Source organism: Sebastes fasciatus, chromosome 6 (genome assembly GCF_043250625.1).
Source record: "Sebastes fasciatus isolate fSebFas1 chromosome 6, fSebFas1.pri, whole genome shotgun sequence".
NCBI classification, from domain to species: Eukaryota; Metazoa; Chordata; class Actinopteri; order Perciformes; family Sebastidae; genus Sebastes; species Sebastes fasciatus.
Genome location: NC_133800.1, coordinates 33,330,446 through 33,348,211, shown reverse-complemented (window position 1 = coordinate 33,348,211; position 17,766 = coordinate 33,330,446). Strand labels below are relative to the sequence as shown.

The window sequence follows — 17,766 nt, the reverse complement described above, 5'->3', positions numbered from 1 at the left end:
CATTATCCAACCTTATCGGCAGAGCAAACCTGGCGTTTTTGCACAGCCAAATCACTCACGTTTACAGTTCTCAGACCCTGTTCATATACATCAGACATCCACTTCAACACAACCTGCCGCAGCTATAGCACTGGATATGTCACCCAAGCCATCCCAAGCCACAGTGAGAACAACAATGCCAGAATATGAGTCTACTCAAAGTGAAGCAGTTTCGCTTGTCAACAAGCCAAGTGCAAGAGAAGTTGCCAGAAAAGATTCTGTTGGTATCGCCCTGGTAGTTGAACCAACACCACTGGACTCAACGTGCCAGAAGCAACCTCAAACATTGATCCCTGTACAAAAACGACAAACCCTGGATAGAAACATTGTCCCTGTTCTGCATGAACCACTTCCCAGCTGTATGACAGTGCAATGCTACAGTGTAAGTGTGACCAATGGTGTGTCACAGTCTATTATCCAACCTTATCCATTCTCTACAGCTCCAGCAAACTCTGTGAACGACACATTAGATATGTCAACAAAGGCATGTATATCGGACACAGTGCTGAACTATTCAGATCCAGTATCACTGGTAAGGACAAGGCCATCAAGATTTGCATATTCTCAAAGAGATTATGTTGGTGTTCCACTAATTGTGGAAACACACCCCTCCCAGGACCAACCTAGAAGGAAACAAACACATGTAGGACCACAAGAACAGGTGCAACAAGGATTTGTGCATAGTGGATCTCGAGAAATAGATCAAAGACCATCAGCACCTGCCAACTCCATCAAAAGCTTCCTAGATATGTCTCCCAAACCACAGCAACAGCAGAAACAATCTGAAACTGCTCCAGATGCCTTGTCAACTGAAGCTGTGTCATTGGTCAGAAACACGGCAACTGTAACAATGAATGGTTCTGATGGTGTACCACTCATAGAGGAGCAATGTGCACATCAACAAGGAATACATGCCTTGAGTGGAGTCAACACAACTGAGACACTGCACAGGCAGATATCTACCTACCACAGTAATGAGGTCTTTTCTGGCACAAGGACCACCTACAAGGACACACACCAACAAAATAAGCCAGTGGACTTCTCTGCAAAAGATAGCCTAAATACAACTAACATTACATGTAGTTATACTGAACCAGAGGATGGACAGCCCATGAATTTCACCAATAACAAAGTAAAGGCAGAAATGTTTGAAAGAGGGCAGACTGGAAGGCAATTGCAAACGAAAACAATACGGGGTATTGTTGACCTAACTTTGGATCCCCAAAACAAAACTACAATTATCGGTCTTCAAGATGTGAAAGATCTATCCTTTCCTCATGTGTCTTCTCTCTGTCAGAGTAATCTTTACAATCAGCAGCAATATATGCCTCCACCCACTTCTAAGGAAGTCAGAGAAGATGCAGCATTTTCTCAAACTCAGAAGTCACTACAATCTATGGAATATTCCACTGATAAACAGGCCACCACCCCTTACCACCCACATTACAGAAGGCAGTCAGAAATGGGATTGAACTCTGCCCCAATGAATACTTCAGTTTCCTCTTTGGTGCCTATTCAAGGGAAGATACAGCCTCTTCAGAATTTAGCTCCCCAGGCTATGCAGGACTATGCATCTGCTACATTCTCACTAAACTGTGCATATCAACAGGTTGAATACAAGAAGCCTGATCAATTGCCTCCAAACATACCTCAGCTGCAAACACAACATTCAGTCCCACAACAGCAATACCAACAACCTGGTGTGGAAATTGGTTGGACTTCATCCATTGCTGGATCTCAACCAAAAGCTCCAAAGTTGCAAAGACAAGATACAACTGTTCAGCATGACATGACCTTTAGGCCCAAGATTCTTATCAAGCAGCCAACTGTAGAAAGCTATGGGAGCATTGAGGAATACCCATCAAATAGTGGAACAATGACTAGTAATGGAGAGGCATTGCCTCCTTTTTCCACCCAGCAACTGTATGGTAGCTCCCAACCTGCTCCTACCCCACAGTCTTTGCCTACTTCAGTTATTCAGCAAGCACATGATAGACACAGAACTCATCCTTCTCTACAGTCTTTTGACGTACAGCCATTGCAGAGCAGTGCAACAACCGACTATTATACAAAAGAACCTCTTCAACTCTCAAAACAACCTGATCCAAGCCAATGCCCTATCACTGTTCAGCAATTTCAGACACAAACTGTATCCACAAGTACTGTGGCTCCAATTCTACATGTATCAGAGGTTAGTGCAGTTGCAACCCAACCCACCACAAAACATGGCCCAATGCCTGTAAAACAAGTAAAGAGTAGTTATCTGAACCAGGGCTCTGGAGCTGAAATGCAAGGACCAGAGGTACCTCCAACACCAGCAGAACGTACCTCTGTTAAGGGTTTGATTTCATTATATAGTGGTTCAAGTTCACAACCCTTTGTCAGTACAAAACCAGTTGCTGTTATGCCCCACCACACTCAGACTGTGTCTATACCTGTGGACCACAGAGTGCAAGTTACTCCAACACAGACTCCTGCCCCAGAAACCCCTGTTGTTAAAATACCGGAGTCACTTAATTTAAGCCCACAGGTGCCTGTTGTGTCAAGTTCTCTTGCTTCCTCACCATCTGAATTATCCAACAATCAGACAGAGTTGGCTCAGGCGCCATCACTAATTATTGAATCACAATACAAAGGACAAAGTTCAGTGTCAAGTGGTGTGAGCCCTCAAACATCCCCAATGATATCACCTATGGTCTCTCCCTCCAACAAGTCACCAATGCATGGTTTCAAGTCTATTTCTCAAGACTGTCAGCAACCACTGGAAACACTAAATGCAAGCCCAGCAAGAGAGACGCCGGGTTCAGTAGAACTTTCAGAAACATTGTCAGAGGTTACATCTAAAGCAATTACCAAAGAGGTTATAACAGATAACATGGCTTTATCTGAATCAGGCATGTCACAGCAGCAAAATTCAGAAGAAACCAAACAAACTATATCCACAGAATCTGTGAATGTCAACACTGGATTTGGTGAGGTCTCTACTGTAGCTAACATACCACAGGAGAAAATCTGCCATCCAACGTCAATCTACATTGGCATTAATTACTCAAAGGTACCTCCTGTTGATACAGAAATCGGACCAGATGAGACGAAACCTTATATCAGACTACCACATATATTTGTCTCAGCAGCAACACCAGAAGAAGAGAAAATTGAACATGAGTTCAAGCCTGAACTGCCAGAAGTCAGTGCTTCTGAAGATACCACCCTCATTGCAGTAACACTACCAGACTGTAAGGATTCTTTACCTGCTGATATTGTTGCACAGTCTGATATACCTGAGGATGCAAGGGCTACAGAAATCTGTAGCACAGAAGCATTCATTGAATCAGAGCAGGCTAAGACCTATTCACCAGAGCACATCCTGACAAAGAAAAGCTCAACCATAGACGCTACCCTCTCAGAAGCTGAAGTAAAAGCAGAGACAACTGAGGCTTATGAGCCGCCACTTGAGCTGTCTTCTAAGGACATAACAATAACAGCTCCAGACATAACACCACTTGAAGTAGTTAAACCTCTGGCAGCAGCACCAAAAGGTACTGAAACTCTTGAAGAGTTAGCCCACAGGGCTAAAAGCACAACTTCAGATGTTGTATTGCCTGAAGAAGTTCAGACACTTGAGAAGTTATCACTGAAAGAAGTATCTTCTGCCTCAGATGCAAAATCTCCTGAAGGTGTTCAACAGCTTCATGAAAAAACTGAGAGGGATGTCTCCTTATCTAGCCCTGAGTCCAGTCCTGTCAAACCTTGCACAGAGGAAATCACAGCCTCCAAGGAGGAGAGTTTAGCTGTCAAAGTTGATCAGCCTGAGGCAGAACAACCTAATGAGCAACCAGGAAAAGGCTTATTTTCTATGTTTAGTGGCCCCACTGCAACCCCACAGCAGACAGCCTCCCAAACTGGATTATCAATACTTGGTGGCATTCTTCCTGGGTCATCCACCAAAGACACTCCTGGTACAGGGTTACTCTCAATGTTGGGTGGGTCAAATGCCCCATCTTCACCTGGATCCAAAGACCCACCACCACTATCAACCTCACAAGAGACCCAAGGAAAAGGCTTATTCTCTATGTTTGGTGGATCTAGTAGTCAGCCACCATCTGGCCCAAGAGGTCCAACTGTTGGAAGTGTGCGACCCAGAGGTCCTCCACCCAAAGAACCTCCGGGCAAAGGCCTATTTTCCATGTTTGGTTCATCTGCACCTCAGCAGCCACCCAGTCCCAGAGGTCACCCTGTGGAAAGTGCCACACCAAGAAGACCTTCCACTGGATCTTCTATATTTGGTGGCATCCTCCCAGGTTCTACTACAAATAAAGAAACTCCTGGTGCAGGTTTGTTTTCCAAGTTTGGAGGTCTTAGTGCCCAGTCCCAAACTGGACCTAGAATACCCCCACCAGGACCAACAGTTACACAACCAGGATCCAGAGGTTCAGAGCCCCCAGGAAAAGGACTTTTCTCCATGTTTGGTGGACAAAACCAGCAAGAATCAGAAGCACATCCCGTAGCTTCTAACCCACCTGAATCAGAGGGTGGTTTCAAAGTTTCCTCTGTGTTTTCACTTGGCGGGAGTTCTGATGGTAACAAATCTAAAACTGGGTTTGGCCTATTTGGAATGTCTTTTATGGAGGAAACCAAGACAGAGCCGGAAACAATTGTCTCGGAACAAGTGAAGCCCATGGACACAAAAGATTTTTCAAAACAAGCAAAGGATCACCTTGTTGAGGCCATCGAAAATGTACCTTCTGAGCCTCCTTCTACATCATTAGTTAAGGTGGAACTCCAAGTAGAGCAGGCATGCCAAGATGGTCAAGATTCAACCTTGGACACCAATAATGATACCACTGAAAATTCTGTTCCCCTAACAGATCCACATCTGGAGATGGACAAAATAGCCACAATGCAACAACACCTTTCTTATGATGAAAATGCCTCTGTTGTGGTTGAAGCTTCTATCACAGACACACCAAATGTGACTGGTAATTTACTAGAGAAAGAGACACCTCAAATTGTAAAGCTAGTAAGTGAAGAACAGTCAGACATCCAAAATGAATATAAAGAAATAAAAGATACAGCAGATATTAAGAAAGAAGTTGCTGAATCAGAAACAGATACTTTTGAAATTAAGAGCACAGGTGATGAAACTGCCATTTCTGCCATCAAAAGCCCATTTGAAAAAACTGATGATATGCAAATGAAAAGTGTTATGGATTATACGGACAAAAACACAAGTTCAGATATGGTTGGCGTGGGACATGGGGAAGCTGTTGTTGAGGGGGAGATAACAATTCCAGACGTAGAAAAACAAACCGAGGAGCCACTGAAAGTTGCTGGTAAAGAGCAAACAGCAGTTGCAGATGTGGAAAAATCAACTGAGGAGCCTTTGAAAAAAGATGAAGAACAAACAGCAGTTGCAGATGTGGAAAAATCAACTAAGGAGCCTTTGAAAATAAATGAAGAACAAACAGCAGTTGCAGATGTGGAAAAATCAACTGAGGAGCCTTTGAAAATAGTTGATGAAGATCGAACAGCAGTTGCAGATGTGGGAAAATCAACTGAGGAGCCTTTGAAAATAGTTGATGAAGAACGAACAGCAGTTGCAGATGTGGACCAATTAACTAAGGAACCTTTGGAAGTTATTGGTGATGAACAAGCTTATATTGCAGATGTGGAAAAATCTACTGAAGAGGCAACTGTAGCTGATTCAGTGATAGCAGTTACAGAGAAACCTACTGCAGAATCTGTGATGAGTGCAGTTACAACAGAGACTGCAGTTTCAGAATCAGAAAAGTCTATTGAAGAGGACTTGAAATCCACATCTGATGAGACCACAAAGGAACCAATTGAGGCTAAACTAGAGCTTGCAGAAGCTACTAAAGAACCTGCACATGGATTAGAGAAACCTGTTGAAAGCAATAATTCTGTTGCGGTGGTCTCATCATCAGAAGAGGAAAAAACTGTTGGTACCAACTCACCAGAAATCATGACATCTCAAGCTGTGGGGCCTTTGAAAGATCCGTCATTGGGACCTGCTAGTCCTCCACCACAGCAACAGCCCAGGCCAGGCATGGCCAGGCCACCTTGTCCACCAGGACAAAGAATGGGTGCACCAAGGATGGGAGGACCACGGATGGGGGGCCCAAGAATGGCAGGACCAAGAATGGCTGGACCAAGAATGGCTGGACCAAGACAGCCAGGACCACAGAAGCCCCCTGAACCAGCTCCATTTTCTGGCTTTATGTCTATGTTTTCTACCCCAAATGCCCCAAGTAAATCATCAGCTGTTGGTGGATTTTTTTCAAGCTCACCTGGTTCACTTTTTGGATCATCACCTGCTCCTCGTCAGCCACAACAACAACAGCAACAACAACAACAACAACAGAAAAGCTCATTTTTTGGACTTCCAAGCAGCATGGCTACAGAATCCCTTACCAGTGACCTATTTGGTATATTCAAAGGTCCTGAAACAACAAAATCAGAGGAACCTCCACAGTCTGGCACAGAGTCTGAGAGCACTGAAAAGACAGATACAGAGAAGACACCTTTATCTGGAGATGGACATGTTAAAAGCCCTGAGGACTCTGAGGCCCCTGAAAAAGGATTAATGGAGGAGGCAGAACGAACAGACAAAACAGAAGCTGAAGTAAGTTCTCTGACTGAGTCCACCATGAAAGCTGCTTTCCCTGAAAAAGAAGCAGGGGATGATGAGCATACTGGGCATGTAGTGGGGACAGGTTCTGCAGTGTCTGACAAAGCTGCACCACCCCCAGCTCCTGAATCAAAGGGCATGTTTGAAATACCTGGTCTGACTGCTCCTAAATTTGGATCCCTTTTCTCCACCACTCCATCTCCAGCCACTGGTACAACACCACAGCCACAACAGACAGATGGTGGTCTCTTTTCTGGTTTTAAAAGCCTTTCAGCTGGTATTTTCAATGATGAAAAGCCAACTGGAAAGGAAGAACCATCATCTATGTTTGGCATGAAACTTGGCTCAATGTTTGGGAACTCTGACCCTCCAAAACCCGAATCCACCCCTCAGGTGGTCACAGCCCAACCTCAGTCTGAAAGTCCAAAACCTACGGATGAATTTTGTGAGCCAGAGTCTGAGAAACTTTCACCAGGTTCTGAAGAAACTGGAAGTGCAGATGCCAGTGATACAGAAGGACCAACAGACACTTCAAAAACAGGAAGCTGTGACACCTTAGCACAGTCGCCACAGTCTGGCCTCCCTTCTCACTCAGTTTCTTTAGCAGAAGATATGGATAAACCCCAGTTAAAGATCACGCCATGGGAGGTAGATAAGAGTGAAACACCTGACACCGTGCATGCAGATATGGGCACAGGGCAACCAAAGGACCTGTTGACAAAGGAAGCTGTGAAAAGGCTAGTACAATTTGTATGATAAATGGCATTGTTCATTTATCATGCTATGTAGACAAATGTATAGCCCCTTTCCTGCTCTTCTTTCCCATTTAGAGTTTTTCTTTTTACCACATTTGATATCAGTAGCTCTGCATTCACCTTTTTTTTTTTTCCCCTTTCCCGTTCCTCAACTTAACTTTAAAATCTTACGCATACTGTTAGATTAAAATACAAGCAATTTAGTGAAAATCTGACATTGTAAATTTTGTCATCGAAGCTATATAGTAGGAAAGAAAATTATCACATCTGCTTGAAAGGTGCTCACCATTACGTGCAAATGTACTAGATCTATTTTTTACTTAGAGCACCTTAGTAATAGCTTTCCTGACAGTGATGGAAGTGCAGTGAATGAAGGAGCCAATGGTCTTTATTTATTACTGTTTCACTTGTGAGGCGTATATAAGGCCCCTCCTTCATCTGTCCCCTGCAGTTCTCTGACTTATTCTCCAAGACTCAGCCAATTTGTTTATATGAATTAAAACCCTGATAGATTTATGATGGTGTGGCAGTGCACACCGTGGAGGCAGGCGGGACACTGGAATAAAAGCAACAGTGAGAAGTAATTTGGCCTACACCCAAGACATAGTAAATCATTCCAGTTAAAGCACAGAGCCACTTTCCTTGTTAGCAGTCTCAATCATCCGGCAGCCATAGTACTCTTTTCCAATCAGCCGCCTGCGATTTTTATCAGGCAGGTTAAGTGTATCCCCACTGCTCTAACAGAGGTTTTAACCTTTAAGTTTCAATCTTATTAAAAGGTTAAGAAATTATGAATAATGTGCATTTATCATACATACATTTATAGACGCAGTATATGGACTGTAGTAGAAGTAGGTGAATTCAAAAAAGGTTATTTCTTTATTCTGCTTTTAGGCAGAACCTTCACTGTAAATTATAATAGCTGGTCTCATTATCAATGCGCTGTCTACAGCTTAAATTTAGCAGTATCTTTGAGAAGGCTGAGGACCTCCCAGTGCTGATTGCAGCCCTCTCTTGACATGACTGTATCGTGATGAAACCTTTTTTCGAGACATACTTCATCCAAATTGATAATAACAAGCACATACTAACTCAAGTTTCTCAGAAAATCGAATAATTATGCACTAAAGTTCTTAATTATATGAGAAAAAAAAAAAATTATTTGTTAAGTATTTAATTCATACGAGTATGCAAAAATAGGCTCCACCATGTGTGTAGCTCTACCAAATATAGACTATTTATTTATTGAATTATCAGAAAACGCTATAAAATGCTATAGCGTGATAGATTATATATAATTTTTTGCTATATCGCCCAGCCCTAATTCAGCTTCAACTTACCCGACTGAACCCTGTTAGTTTTCCTTGTTTTGTGTCACCTTCTTCCCTGGATGTGAGCTTCTTTTACCCTGCATTTACCCTCAGTTCTTGCTTTGATAAATTAATCGAATTGTTTAATTCCAAAATCACTGTCTGCTGTACAAAGTTGAGACACCTATTTTGAATCACAGTAAAGAAAAAATGCATTTCTTCTATAATAATTTTCCCATTTTCTATGTTTTTGAAAACCAGATGAATTTCATGTTGTAATTTCCTAAATAGTACATTTTGGAATAAAACTTTTCGATTCCTGCAATAGTCCTTTAACTACATGTTGCTTTCCCAAATCACCACCATATTTTAAAGAAAAATCTCATTCTCCTACAGTCCACCGGACAGCAGTCGCTTTGATTCATCAGGCAACCTCAGCCCGGCCAGCTCCCAGCTCAGCTCTGAGCCTGAAGAGCGGCGAGATCCAGAGACCCGCCACCCCAGCGCCCTGCGTCCTCCTCTCAGTAGCCAGCAGTCTACCTGGGATGAGGAAGAAGAAGAAGAGGAAGAGGTTGAGAAAGAGCTGCATCCACTACCAGAGCCGGGTTCCAACAAAGCTTTGAAGGAGTCTTCGGTCTTCCTGCCCAAACCAGTCTTGGACAACCATGATAACAAGACGCAGACTAAAATCAGGTATGTAAAAAATATAGACATCTATGTTGGTAAGAGTTAGCTGACGGGAAGACAGTGAGGGTTTATGTACTTGAATGTGCACTAACAAATCCTACCAGATGTAGGGGCACCTTATGTTGAAGCTCTTTGGTGTTGGGTGAAAAGAAAGTAGTTGGATAGCACTGACAAGGACCATAGTTCAAGGGAACTCCAATTTCGGAAGAAAAAAACACTGAGCTGACTGACCGTTATGTGATGAGGTTCACATTTTATAAATTTTGGTCTTGAAAATGTCTTATTCAGCGCTCGGTTGTACTTAGCTCCACCCTCCCGTGTCACTTCTGGTTGCAAAAAAACAACATCGCGATGGCAAGGGCCAAAATGACGAACTCAAGGCTTCAAAACGGCAGTCCACAAATGGGTGACGTCACGGTGACTACATCCACTTCTTCTATATAGTCTATGGTTTTAAGACAGACTGTCCTTTGACTTTAAGATTCAGGGGATTGATTTAATTTTGTTATTGAATTATGCCTGCCATATTTTAGAAACTTTTCCCTTTGAACTTATTGATCTCTTTTTGCTTCATCTTTCTCAGTTTCTTTGGGGATGGCCCTCCACCGTGCTCTCCATCTAAAGTTCGCTGGTTGAAGGCATACAACAAAGTGAGAGTACAGCTCCTTGAGGTAGAAAGACTCACCCTCTCTGCACACCCCTACTGCTCTTTCTTTGTCTGTTTCTCTTTCTTACACAGCCATACAGACATTTATATATATATCCTTGAGAGCACAAGGAAATCCAATCAGTAAAATCCCATACATATACAGTACATACAGATTTAGATATGCAGGCACATGAACATTGCTCTCTCTCTCTCTCGCTCTCGCTCTCGCTCTCTCTCTCTCTCTCTCTCTCTCTCTCTCTCTCTCTCTCTCTCTCTCTCATGCAATTGCACTTTCTCTACCTCTTTTCCCATATGGGTTGGTTGAGTTTCCAGTCATGCCACAGCAATTTGCACAGATTTTGTGCTCCTTGAGGATTTCCGCTTTGATCTAGTAAACCTCTTTTCAGCTAGGGTTTCCTCAGATCCGGCTATCACTCTGCTGTTACAGAAAGTTTTTAGTTCCAAGTCATGGTACAGTGAGTTAAAACCACTCCTCAGATCATAGTACCAACCACCTGGGGATGGTTTACAGTTGACTGTGGTGTTGGGGTCATTGTAAGTACTGCAAATGTCACAGCTATTGGTGGCCTATAATCTGTTGTGGCTTTTACTTTCCATAGTTGTTTTAATGTCTGTGTCATTTTGTATTAATCAGTCTATGAACTCATTACTAAAAACTTTAGTTTTTAACTTAAAACAATTTAATAATGTAAATTTTACTCTGCCTTCGCTCACCTTGCCTCAGGCTTTTCCTTTCTAACAGACCCTAGAGGTGTGATTTTGTTTTTCAGTGCAGGTTGTGTGCACAAATGGTAGAAAAACTGGATGGAGCTTTAAAAAATTATCTCAAAAATACTCGACGAAAAAGACAAAAACAAGGTGTAAAGCAATTTGAAAATTACACTGAAATTGAAACAAATGCTGTGAAAGAAATGTGTGGGTGTGCAGTGTGTTAATGTGATATACAGTATGTGTACTTGACATCTAAAAATGAGTATAAAGGGTGTTTATCATTCTCTGTGGAGAGAAAGCCTCAAGTGTTTTGGCTCATCAGACACATCTCGCGTCTGCAGTTTGTTTAAAACTCCTTAAAGATATACAGTAGATTTATGTGCCATTGTAGTGTTCCACAGTAATAACATTAAGAAGAAATGTAATCTTCTTAAGAATCAACGAGGGTGGAGTTGGTCGAGTCCGGCTGGGGGCTTTTGTTGCATGTAGCATGGTCCTTAGACCAGAGAGCATCTGTCTGTAACAACAGGAACTTACTGTATTTGCTGCATTTGCAACTATAGGCTTAAATATAGGCTGAACTCAACCCGTTCTGCACAATGTGATTGGTTAAAGCTCAGAAAATATTCATGTTCTGTGTGCAAGTACTCATGACAGAAACAACAGTTTGAAAAAATATATTGACATGCAAATTAATCTCACAAAAAAAAAAAACGTTGTGTAAAGACCTTTAGCCAGATGTTGATTACATGCTGTTCGAACACCAACAATTACCCCCCTTGCCCCTCCGAATAGGCTCCACTTGGTCCAATCTATTTATCTCTGATTACTTTTGAGCTCAGACCCGTGTCTCTTTGTTCACCTTCCTCTCCCTGACCACTTGTTCCACACTAGAAAATCCACTCTCATGTCCATTTTTATTTCAAATGAGAATCTGACATAGGCTTTTAGACTTCTCATTTGTATGTCAGCGAGTAGAAGGAAACAAATGAACCACTGAGAGGCATTAAATCTCAAGAGTTCGCCGACTACAAAACATGGACTGACAAATGTCGCAAGCGTAATTCAGCCTGGATACCAATGAAAAGGTGGGCAAGTGGATTCAAGGCCTTCTGTTGACAAGCATCCTAAAGTATCCTTGAGCGAGACACAGAATCCCTATCGTCCAGTGGCTCACCCTGTAGTCTGACCTACCTGGCACAGGGCTGAGAGAAACGAGAATTTCCCTACAGGGACCAACAAAGTGTTCAATTATTTATGACTCTGCTCCCAAGAAAGACTGATTGCTTAAACAATAAACCTGGTGGGCTGTCTGTCATGAATCTCATCCGTCTTTTTTAAACAATCCTTCTTAGACAAGTGGCTGCTTTGTAATGAGACAGAATCAGATGTTTTCAAGGTGATGGGTCAAGAACGCAGAAATAACGGTGGCATTTACCAAATTACCAGGCAGGAATAAGTAAGGACGTTTCTGAACCAAAAATACATGTCATAAATAAGTTTTATATCAGCCTTGTATCACGCTTTCATAAACGCACAATGTCACATGGTTAATGTTGTGAAACGATTTGTTAGGTTTAGGCAACAAAACTACTTGGTTAAGGTTAGAAAAATGATCATGGTTTGTGTTAAAATAATAACGTAACGTAACAACGTAACGTAACGTAACAACGTAACGTAACAACTTACCGTAAAAATGTAACAATGTAAAAACGTAACAACGTAACTTCACAACGTAACTTAAAAACATAACTTAACAACGTAACTTAACAATGTAACTTAACAAATGTAACGTAACAACGGAATGTAACATAACAATGTAACGTAACAATGTAATGCAACAATGAAACGTAACAACCTAACGTACCAACCTAACGTACCAACCTAACGTACCAACCTAAAGGACCAACCTAACGTACCAACCTAACGTACCAACCTAATGTACCAACCTAACATACCAACCTAACGGACCACCTAACGGAACAACGGAACTCAACAACGGAACTCAACAACGGAACTCAACAACGGAACTCAACAACGTAACGCAACAACGTAACGCAACAACGTAACGCAACAACGTAACGCAACACAAACTGTGTCAAGTAACACTCGAAGTAAGGGAATATGAAAATGGCGGTGACATTAGAATTAGGTTGATTTTAAAGTCAGAAACTAGAATTATTGCTGCTTAGTGGGGCTGGTCTGTACCAGCAGAACAAAGAGATTTCATAAGGAGACCACCACCTCCGTACAGGTGAGAATGCCTCGTCTGCCGCTAATGCCGGCCCTTCAGCGCAGATCTGAGAGAATAATTAGTTCATGCAGTCCTCCTTACCAACAATAGATCATTTCTTTAAATGCCACCTTTGATCTGGTACAAGACCCAGAGAGGAAGGCACTGCAGATCACTCACCTTTCACGACCAATTACACAAGAGTTCTGCCGTTTGAAGCTCATTAGGCTGAGCTCTCAGGAGTGCAGTTTAGAGGTTTGGCTTGTGTGCGTGCATGTTAGTGTACACTGGCTTTTTTCAGTTTGGTGATCAAGTGTATCTTATCAAAGTGATGTTTTAGGGCAAGGAATAGGTTGTTTTTGATATGGGAGAGCAGCAATGGTCAGTCATCAGAGAGAAGATGTGACTGGAATAACAAAGGATTTTCACTGTTGCTTCAACAGCATTTAACTATATTTCATTGTGTAAGTCTTAATTAGATATTAAAATATGGTAATTTAAATGCTGTTGAATGATGTCTTTTAACCGGCAAATCACCAAAACAGTGCTTTATTATAAAAGGCAATATAGAGTGAGTTACTTCCACTACACTAATCTCTAAGACTCAGCACTAAGACCATTAAATTTACCTTAACACTTCACTGTTTCAGAGGTCAATTACCATAGTGGGTATTTTAGGTGTATTTGTGTATACGTAACGTAACAACGTAACAACGTAACAACGTAACAACGTAACGTAACAATGTAACGTAACAACACAACGTAACAATGCAACGTAACAACGCAACGTAACAATATAACAACGCAACGTAACAACGCAACGTAACAACGCAACGTAACGCTGTAACATAACGCTGTAACGTAACGCTGTAACGTAACAACGTAACGTAACAACGTAACGTAACAACCTAACGTAACAACCTAACGTAACAACCTAACGTAACAACGTAACGTAACAATGTAACGTAACAATGTAACGTAACAACGTAACGTAACGTAACGTAACAACGTAACGTAACAACGTAACGTAACAACGTAACGTAACAACGTAACGTAACAACGTAACGTAACAACGTAACGTAACAACGTAACGTAACAACGTAACGTAACAACGTAACGTAACAAAGTAACATAATTTGCGTAAATAATTAACAACCACCTTCATCCACCACCCCACCCTCCTGCCCTTTGTGGTCTTTCTCGCTTGTTAAACCTGTTATTATACCACTTAACGGTCAATAACGGTCACTCAATATACTACGTCACTTGCTCTGACCGAATGCAAAAACGTCAACATTCAACGTATCCGTGGTTTGCAGAAACGTTCAGTGCCAACATTTGTTCCTAGTGACTGGGCTGGTTCAATAAGCTGAAAGTTGCCTTTGTGCATATCAGTCCCTAAAACTTCATGTAAATAGAGAGTGGCCACGTCCCTAAAGCCTAAAATGTGATTTACCAATTTTCACACATTTATGCAATAAACCTGACTTCAATTTAAACACAGATCAAACTCACTGTATTGTTAGTCAGAACAACATGTGAAAAACTCTCTCTCAAGGTCTTGAGTTTTCTTATTTCTCTCGCCTTTCTTTTTTCATTCGGCAGTACAGTTACATGAAAATCACCAGCCCACTATCACTCTGACCTTTGAAATCCTTGTAATGCTGTTATCACTGTCACTTAAAGTGGCTTTGGATAGCCGACTCTTGATAAACCAGTTTGCAGCCCTTGCTACTTTTAACGCCACACATCCATCCTTCTATCTGTCTTGGAGTCACTTATCCTTGTCAGTGTCACAGTCCCCAATCTTCAATGAGATACAGCCAACATTAGTGCATACCATACTTTTTAATTCACTGTCTGAAAAGGAAGAAAAACTTTCCTCTTACAGTTCCTCTTACATATGGAATTAAAATCGGTATGCATGCAATTAATTGCATCTCTATTTCTTTGCTAAAAACAGTTCAGAAATGACTTCACTTTTCTGCAACAGGGCTAAAGATCTTATTCCAATCTAATGTCAAAAATCCAGCATAAGGAATAATGACTGTGCCTTTCCTCCATGAGTAGGTATCAATCATTACAAGGTTGTGTAATGTTGTTTGTGTTTTAATATGACATACAGAGAAAAAAGTGCAAGTGTTATTGAAGTTTGGAAGGCGGAGAATAGATCCAGGTTTGCCACTGGTCAGCAGTTATGTCCCTGTGAGGACAAAAATAGTTTTGGTCTCTGAAGAAAGTATTGTACCATGGCAACCATGTCACATTGCTATGGAAACACAACCTTACATTTGTTTATGATTAGGGTGTCATCGCTGCAGCTGTTAGTGAACTGAAATAGTACATGCAGTCCTTGTAATATAACATGCTGAAGCTTTTAGCTCCATATCGACTTTATAAAACCACACTGGAAAAAAAAGTGTCTAATAATATCGTCCGTTAATGTGAGAGCTGTCACAAGTTCTTTTATCCATGTCAGGGACACATTACCGACATGCCCAGATGGATTATGTTCATTGAATAGAAAAGATTATTCGATTTTCAGATTTTGTTGATGATCTGGGAATGACCTGGCCATTAGTGTCTTTCCAGCACTTATATGCAGCACACATTGCTAAAAGGAAGGTACACACATTCAAAATAGCATTTTCACAGAAAATCAACCTCCTGGAAGACAAATCATAAACTCTTACAGATGTTGCAGCTGTGCATGGTTGAGAATCTTCAGCGTTGTTAAATATTTGGGTCGTAATTGTTTTTGTTACATAGCACATAACGTCAGTCGCTCCACTAAACTAAACTAGAAAAACAAAACTCATTTTATCTGATTGTATTTGTTGCCTTGTGAATCTTTTTGACTGATCCCAGACTTCTGCTAACACATATCAGCGATGAGGGACTTGTGTATGCCTCGCTAAAGGGAACCACAATAATAATCTTTTAAAACAGGGAGGGTGAATGAATGATGCTCCATCGCCCATAGCGACTGCTGTTGATGGTACAACTGTCCTCATTAAGTGGTAAACGAAAACAAAAAGTTTGTAATTTAGATGACCCAATATCTCAATCCACTTTTTGAAGTGGAGGCTCACTCAGACACAACAACAGAAATAAGAACAAAAGAGTTATGTTCCATTTAAAAAGGATTCAGTTGAATTGTTCTAATTTCAGCTGACAGCTGCTTAAAATCCAAAACTGAGTAAGAGCTTTGGTTGGTGTGGCAATGACAGACCTCTCTGCTAAAGGCACTAATTATAAATCCCAATTAGTTTGTGTCAGTTTTCATGAAGTTACAAAGTAATTATAGTGAAGTGTAACAGATAAAAGTTGTACCCAATCCCTAGCAAACAAGATTGGTATTATCTGAACAACAACATGAGATAGAGCATGCTTGCTTTTGGCGTATCATTTGTACGCCATGCAGTCTGGTGTTCAAGACCGATGTTTTGTTTCCTACTATAACTTAATTAAGTGCCGCTTGTGACGTGTTTTCTGTATTGTCTTACATTGTTTCCGTACAACATTGTACTTAGTTTACGCACTTATTTTAAGCCCAACCGTGATGTTTTTCCTAAACCTAAGTGGTTTTGTTGCCGAAACGCCTTTATGTAAAAATATGATATATATATATATATATATATATATATATATATGTGTGTGTACGTCCAGTTTCTTTAACAAAATACATTTTCCCAAAACTTGAGCCTCAGTTCTCTCTGATAATTGAAGTTCAACCTTCTGATTTGCAGTAAGCCATGCAATGCACTATATAAGTTCAGAATACATAGACAGAGAGCCTCTGATTAAAATGAGGCTACAGAAAACCGAATGACCAGAGAAATGGAGATATAAATGAGAACCTGTCCATTTGATTTACCCTGCAGTTTCATTTCCCTAAAAAAAAAAAATGCCTGAAAAAAAGTTTTGGACAGAACTGGAGCGATTTACGCATGAGCTGAGAGACAGAGGAGGCAACTAAAAGATATTACACATGACCCGAAAAAACTGGGCAGTGTCTCATCTTCCCATGCCAAAAAAAAACCTCTCTGAAAACAGTCATTTAAGTTTTTAATTTGTGATTGCTTACACACTTGTTGTGGAATTTGGCTCATAGTTTCCAAACTCAAAAATAAGACACAACACTTGGAGATCAACATCTCACTTCTTTGTCAAAATGAAACTTCTCTTGGACGCTTCTTAGGATTTTCCGCCATACTAGCTGCTGCTCTGTCACCATGGTCTCCCCCCTGTCTGACCCCTTTAGCTCTGGCTGTTTAACATAAATCACATCACTTCTGGTGCGCCAAAGTCCCCATAGACACTAGACACCACAACCCTGCTATGCTGCGAAATACAGACAGCTTTCCACAGCGGCGATAAGCTTAATCAACATTGTGTGAACTTGTTTAGAAAAGGGCTTGAATGTAACAGACGTTCATTTATATGTAAAAGTCCCACACTCCAGCTTAAACGTGACTATTAGCACTGCAGAGGGAGCGGGGAAAGAAAGGGAAGGGGTGGAAGAAAGATGAAGGCAGGCATCAAAATCCAAGGCAGACTATTATCACGACTTCGTGTGTGGGTTCGCTGCTTTTGAATCAACAAATGTGGACACAATGCAGGTTGTCTCTGTGCTTTTAAAAAGTTTGATGTAAAGAGTGACAAAGCGGGACTCTTCTTTGTCATCTTTTCATCTGTTCTGCTGCAGCTGC

The 17,766-nt window shown here is 41.3% G+C and overlaps 1 protein-coding gene across 1 annotated transcript; it reads left to right on the top strand.

Annotated features, from left to right (window-relative positions):
- Positions 1–97: 97 nt before the first annotated feature.
- On the top strand, positions 98–7,566 carry LOC141769900 (uncharacterized). The gene has a single exon (XM_074639410.1). The coding sequence runs from the start codon at positions 137–139 to the stop codon at positions 7,442–7,444; it is 7,308 nt and encodes a 2,435-aa protein (XP_074495511.1). The 5' UTR covers positions 98–136; the 3' UTR covers positions 7,445–7,566.
- Positions 7,567–17,766: the final 10,200 nt, after the last annotated feature.